This window comes from Otolemur garnettii, unplaced genomic scaffold (assembly GCF_000181295.1).
Source record: "Otolemur garnettii isolate 467f Iridium unplaced genomic scaffold, OtoGar3 scaffold00082, whole genome shotgun sequence".
Classification (NCBI taxonomy): Eukaryota; Metazoa; Chordata; class Mammalia; order Primates; family Galagidae; genus Otolemur; species Otolemur garnettii.
The window spans coordinates 7,960,278-7,967,249 of NW_003852477.1; the positions used below are offsets into that span (position 1 = coordinate 7,960,278).

The 6,972-nt window shown below is 52.7% G+C and overlaps 1 protein-coding gene across 1 annotated transcript in view; it reads right to left on the bottom strand.

Annotated features, from left to right (window-relative positions):
• Positions 1-6,106: 6,106 nt before the first annotated feature.
• MYL3 (myosin light chain 3) overlaps positions 6,107-6,972 on the bottom strand; it is an 8,646-nt gene continuing 7,780 nt past the window's right edge. Inside the window, exons 6-8 of the mRNA XM_003794530.3 lie at positions 6,553-6,630; positions 6,428-6,467; positions 6,107-6,283 (exon numbers count right to left, since the gene is read on the bottom strand). Coding sequence (XP_003794578.1) covers positions 6,439-6,467; positions 6,553-6,630 — 107 coding nt within the window. The 3' untranslated portion in view covers positions 6,107-6,283; positions 6,428-6,438. The remainder of the gene's footprint in view (positions 6,284-6,427; positions 6,468-6,552; positions 6,631-6,972) is intronic.

A 6,972-nucleotide genomic window follows, 5' to 3' on the forward strand; every position in this document is an offset into this window, starting at 1 on the left:
AGAGTCCAGAAGGGCCCTCTCCAAGACTCAGAATACCAGCATCTCCAACACCTCCAGCCAGCATGTAAGGGAAGTTGAGGGCCAGAGATGGATGAGGTAGGGCAATCCCCCACAGTCTGCACCTGAATTTAGCCTCCCCTGTGTGCCCAGTCACCCTCCCATAACACTGCCTTTCTTGTTCTCTTTACCCCCTCTGGTCCACTTTCCACACAAGTGACCTCAGTGGTCCTCTATAACGTGACAATCTTGCCTTCCTGCTATCTTGCCTTCCTCCTAGGACCATCTTCAGAGTCCCTGCTCTGTCCAGCCCCCTAGCAAACTCAGCTTAGTAGCTCAGGATGCTATCCTAGAGCACTTTTAAATAGCTTCCAAGCCTATTGTGGGACAGAAGGAGAGTTGCCAGGAGCAGGGTGAGATGGCAGAGGTGCTGAGGAGAGGCAAGACAGAAACTTCCAGACCCAGGGCTCAGGAATGGTGAGGAAAAGGGCATACTCATATTTAGCTGATCCAAATTATAAAAATAAAATGCTGGCTAAGACCTGAATTTTCCCAAGGGACATGTGGAAGTCCTCAGTCTGGAGTCCTGGGGTCTTCCAGCTGCCCCCTACCACCCCCACCAGCCCTCCAGAAAGGCCCTGACAGACCCATTCTCACAAAGGCCTCTGTGGATATGTGAGGTACCAGAGAAAGGGATGGAGATTGCATGTGGAATGGTGGGACCTCAGGCATTCTCAACAGGCTGGAGAGGAGGAGGCAGGCAGGGGCCCTTCCTAGCCCCAGGTCACGGCTGCTGAGGTTAGAGGGGGCCTGCTGGGCAGTCAGGCTGGGGGAGAGGGGAGTTGTGTGCACACACTCACACACACTGACATTCCAGTTGTGCTCTGTCAGCTTTTGGGCAAACCAGGATTGTGTGGCTTGGGGAGGGTGAGGAACAAATAACCCCCACACTGGGACTGGTTGGAAGGATCTTGGGAGAACCCCAGGAAACTGCTCTGTGCTGGGTCACCAGGTTCAAGGTCTGGGTCTTCCTGCTGTTCTCAGAGGTGACTGGGTCAGCACTCCCCTGAGTTTTCTCTCCCCACAGCCCTCACTATCATCCAAGGCCTCAGGACCAACCGCAGAGCACTGCAGCGTGGCACCCCAAACATCCCCTTATGCAACACAAGGGCTGGCCTGTCACACTGCTGCCCAATTTCTTTGGATCCCTATCCCCCAGTTTCACACATCGCTTTGTCTGGACCCTTTTACTTCACCCTCTGATGTCTCTTAAGGCCTTCATCAGCTTTCTGTCAGCCCCTCTGCTGCTGAGTGCTTAGAGCCCTACAGTCCAATTTTTCATGTCTACGTCTGATTTCTTTCCTTCTTGTGGCCTGGAAGAATTTTTGCCCAATGCCCAACTTCTTCAAGACTCTGCCTGACTTCATTCTACCTTGGCATGAACTTCGGGCCTTCCTGGCACTCTACTCCATGCCATCTAATTCATGTCCCAGTGGTGACCCCAGGATCCCTGGGGATAGTATCTGGAAGAAAGGATGCAGGGTGGGGCAGGCTGCCAAGAGTCATGGGCGGCCACACAGGGACATCAGAGCAGTGGAGGGACAGTTTGTTCTGGGCCCATCACAGGCCCAGCTCCCATAATTCTCTGTCCTTTGGGCTCAAGTTCCAGAGTTCCAGATCCCAAAACTCTGTCCTAAAGCAGTGAGTTCAAAGGGCCTGTTGGAAGTCCCTTCAATACCATAGGACCTTCTGATTTAGATTCTGCAGTTTCAAGGGGACTGCCTGACTTGGCCTAGGGTCCTGAGGCTGAACTCTGTACTTAAACTACACCCTGACCCTCTGATTCAGCCTGGAGCAGGACTAAGAGGTGGCTATTCCTGCCACCTTTGAGAGACCTCAGAGATCAGACCTCAGACCAAATGAGGGAAGAAGGGCATGTAAAGACCCCAGAACAGACCCCATCCTGATGGGACACATGATCTGACACTTTAGACATGGAGGGAACCAAACTGTCAGAAGCCCCTTTCCCCCTCCCATCCCTTTCCACCGGCCACAGGGCCACAGGCCGGACCACCCTGCTGGAAGGGGGAGCTGGGACCAGTGTTTATGCAACTGTGGGGAGGCCACAGCCTGGCTGGCAGTGCTGCCTGCCCAGAGGCAGTGCTGATTCAGCAGAGACCCCCAGCACGGACACACTCAGACACACAAGCAAACAGACACCAGCATACACAGAGGTAAACACACACATATGTGCGCACAGACAAATGGGCACATGCATACACAGGTATATACATGTGGGCACCTGCACACTCACAGACATGGACACAAACACAACACACACACAAGCACAAGCATGTACTCGCTCAGACACAGCTGTATAGGCACATAGCAACACACAGGAATACACACACATCCTGTGTGTGCAGGGTGGGACTCTGAGTTGCACCTTCTAGGTGCCTCTACTCATTCACTCTGATACTCAAGCCCAGGAACATGCAGTCAGTAGAGTCACATATAATGGGTAAATGGCCCTAGAATGGCAACATGGCCAAATGGAGCTGAGTGCATCAAAGTGCTCCAGCCAGGGTTCATCAGACATGATAACTCCAGCCCTGCCATCACCAGCCACCCCCAACCTGTCGCCTCCTAGTCCACACAAGAAGATTGGCAGGGTGAGGGCTGCAGTGTCAAGAGGGGATTGTGGGGTGCTTTCTTCCACCACCAAGCCACAGAGTGGGGTGGTAGCTCCCAGGAACTAGGGAGCCTGCAAGAATGAGGATAAGTTTGAGGGAGGGCTAGGAGTATAACAAGAGCCCTAGAAACCAGAGGAGGGGGCAGACATTCTTGAGAGAGTGGGATACGTATGCCTGGGGATTGAGACACAGGTGAACACGGAGGCAGGGCCACTCCTTTTCAGGAGATGACTGAGTACAGGTGCAATCCCTGCTCAGGACTTCAGCTCAAGTTGGGCATCACCCAGTCCCATGCAGACTTATGAAAAGGAGCTCAGCAATTTCAGGGCTTGGTGTCCAGAGTCCCCCTGCTCAGGAGTCTGGGGTAAAGCCCAATTGGGGCCTGCTCTCTTGGAGGCTCCTCAGCCACTAGTTTCCCAAGAAAGCTGGCCAGAGGCCAGCACACAAAGATGTCCTCCTTGTCTGAGGCCACCATAGTAAGGCCCAGGACACCCATGTCTCTGTCTCATCCACTCACAGACTGTGCGCCTCTGATCACTTCGATGATAAACCATGAAAAGGCAGATCATGGTCCCCTTCCCTGAACCAGATCGGGGGCTAGAGTGGACTGAGATTAAGTAAGGAAAGGAAGCAGAAAGCCTCAAAATCTACCCAAGGTGTTATTGAGGATGCTTTCAGAACTGCCTTGGAATCTGACTGCTTGAGACTATCCCTCCTGCCAGCCCCCTGGCCAAGTGTGCCTCTCCTTCTCTCTCCTGGACCCTCTTAACTGGCCTTCCTGCTTCTGCCCATGCCCCCTGAAGTCTATCTCCACACACAAGCCAGAGCAGTGCTGATAAAACATCATCAAGACCCTTCCCAACCCTGGGCCCTCCATCACCTCTCTGACTCAGCACCTATCACCTTCCATCATACTCTCGGCTCCCATGGCAGGGCCTTTGTGCCCGCTCCCAGGACATTTTCCTTCAGATACACATGGCTCTCTGAAGCAGATGCTGAAGTGCCCCCACGGAAATGTCCCAGCATGCCTCCAGGCCCTGCCCCACCAGCAGGTGGACAGTCTTATTTCCTCAGCCTTTGGTGAGGCAACACCACCATCTCCCCAAGGCTCCCAGCAGGGCTCAGCCCACATCCACCACAGTGCCATCCTCTCCTCCTGCACTTCTCACGACTTGTCATTCTCTCCTAGCCTCCTTCCCCACTCACCACCCAGGGAGACAACTTGCAGGTAGTCCTTGTACTCAGAGTACTCAGGTGCTCGTCTCAGGGTCTGCTTCGGTGAGCGCCCAACCTAAAACACTCCATCTGTCCTCTCCTTTTTTTCTCCTTAGCAATAACTGCCCCTCTCCACTGCCTCCACCATTCTACTTTCTGTCTCTATGAGTCTAACTACTCTAGGAGCCTTGTAGAAGTGAACTCACACAGTATTTGTCTTTTTATGACTGGCTTATCTCACTTAGCCTACTGTCCTTAAGATTCACCCACGTTGTAGCAGGTGTCAGAATCTTCCTCCTTTTTAAGGCTGAGTAATATTCCACTGTTTGTAGACACCATATTTTGCCTATCCATTCATCTGTTGATGGGCAGATGAGTTGCCTCCACCTTTTGGCTGTTGTGAATAATGCTGCTAATGAATACAGGTGTACACATACCTGTTCAATACCCTACTTTCAGTTCTTTTGGGTATATGCCCAGATGTAGAATCTCTGGGTCATATGGTCATTCTATTTTTAATTTTTTGAGAAACTGCCAGAGTGATTTTCCACAGTGCCTGCACCATTTCACTTTCCCACCAACAGTGCACAAGTTTCCAGTTTCTCCACTTCGTCACCAACACGTGTCACTTTCTGTTGTGTTGTTTTATCATCACCATCCTCTTGAGCGTGAAGTGGTATCTCATTGCTAGCATTTGCATTTCTCTAGTAATGTGTGATGGTGAGTGTCTTTTCTGTGCTTACTGGCTATTTGTATACCTTCTTTAGAGAAATGTGTATTCAAGTCCTTTGTGCATTTTTTAATTAGGTTTTGTGGGAGGTTGGCTGAGTTATAGGAGCTCCTTATGTATTCTAAATATTATCCACTCTCCTTTATATCTTTGCCCAAGTATGACCTTCTCAGATAATTCCTTACCTCATTATTTAACATGCCAACCACCTTCCAACTCACGCACACAGACACCCACACACTCCACAGCCCTTCCTGCTTCCAATTCCCCCTCAGCTTCATCCCTATTTGATTCTCTATTGTCAGGATCTGTCTGCATTGCCTGAGCTCTGCAAGGGCAGAGGTTTCTCCTGCTTTCTCCACTGCACCTAGAACAGAGCCTGGCCCACAGTTGGTGCTCAATTAATGCTGAAAGAATGAAAGGAGGATACAGCAGGCTCCATGGCACACTCACACCCCTCACTCTCTCCCACCTGCTGCTGCACCCCCATCCACACACACACTCTCCCACAAGCAATCGTGATGCACTTGCTCACACACTCAAGACTCCCCACCCCACATACCACCTCAAGCAACCTGACCCACTCAGGACCTGGAACTCCCAATCACACACCCACGTGCCCTCACAAGCAGACATCCCCTGCTGCCATGGGAATGCACCTGCTGGAGCCACACTGGCCTCCTGGAGCTCCTGCCTGCAGGCTGCTTCCTACCCTGCAGGTCCATTCCACAGCAGCCCTGACCTCCTCACACTGGACCCTAACCCCTTTGCAGGGCTTTGCTCTTCCTCCCACTCAAGCTTCTGGGGATCCTCCTCTGAGGAAGCCACCCCTTACTATCTCTGCTGTCCTCTAAGGCCCCCCAAGAGGAGCCCCAGAGCAGTGTGCAGGAGTGGGGCAGAGACTTGCAGATTGTGTGTGTATCTCCTTTCACCACAGCAGGGATACCACACCATCTTCTGCTGAGAAGCCCACTGATGCCCCAGCAAGGCCTCTGCCTTGGTTTCCCCACCTAAGTCAGGGTAAGAGTGAAGGCCCCTTCATCTCTAACATCCCAGAGAGACTCAAACAAGGCCATTCCCTGTGCTGGGCCTCTCTGGGTCAATGTCGTGTGGTACCCTGGTTACTGGATATGGAATGAGAAGCTCAGACAGTGCTCTTAGGCTCCTAGAGCTGTCCTCCCATTGAAGACATAACATGGCTGCCATGCACAGAAGGCAAGGGACGGGGGAGACATGAGAAAAGGAGTAGTCCATGCTCCAGCTTATCTCCACTCCAGCACCATGTCTACACACAAAATGATTCACAGAGGTTGGCCAAAGAGAGGCCATAGAGAGAAAAGATGTTTGGAGGGATAGCAGGAAGGGAGGGGAGAGGAAGGGAGGAAAAAAGAAAGGAAGGAAAGAGGAAGGAAGGAGGAAGGAGGGAGGAAAGAAAGAAGGAAGGAAGCCATTTATTCATGAGGCCCATAGGGTGAGGACAGAGATGCAGTCACAGGCCACCAATGAGGTGACAGATGACAACTATGCAGAGAGGTCTGAGGACTTGCACAGAAGTCTTCAAATGCTCCCCTCCTTCCCACAACTCCAGGCCAGTGGTGTCAGCATCACACATAGGAGAAATGTCCCGGCACACCGTCCCCTGGGCTCCCTGAGAGCAAAGGCAGCCACGGGTTACAGAGGAGGAGAGAGATGGAGGCAGCAGGATGTCAGCTGTAGACTGGAGGGATGTAGGTGGGGTGGTGGCAGCAGCAGGTAAGGAAAGGAATGGGGGCTCAGCTGGGTGGAGGCTCACCTGGTGGGGGCTCAGCTGGCCATGATGTGCTTCACAAATGCTAGAAAGAAGAGGAGTGTGAGCTGCCAAGGCTGGGCCTGGTCCCAGTGATTCCTCCCAGAAGCCCCCGCCCTTGCCAAGCCCACCTTCGTAATTGATGCACCCATTGGAGTCCTCTTGCCCTGCCATCAGTTTCTCCACCTCATCCTCAGTCAGCCTCTCACCTGGCAGGAGCAGGAGCTGAGTTAGCACCGTTGGAGGGGGGATGGTCTGGGGGGACCTGCTGAATTCCTCTGCATGATGACTCTGCCTTTCCAATGTCCATCCCCCTCCACCAGTATTGCTCAGAGCCCCTGACTGTCACCACCACTTCTGGGGCCAGGAGAATCAATGATCAGAAGGGCGAGGCCTGAGCACAGGTAGCTTGGTGTTTGCATAGCTAGTGTGTACTGTCCTCTGTCACAACTAGGCTGGCAGGGGCTCCCTCTATCAGGAGGAAGCCAGGCTCCACACCCTTCTGGAAGCAGTTCCCTTAGGACAACCCTTTAAGGCTAGAGAAAGGGCCC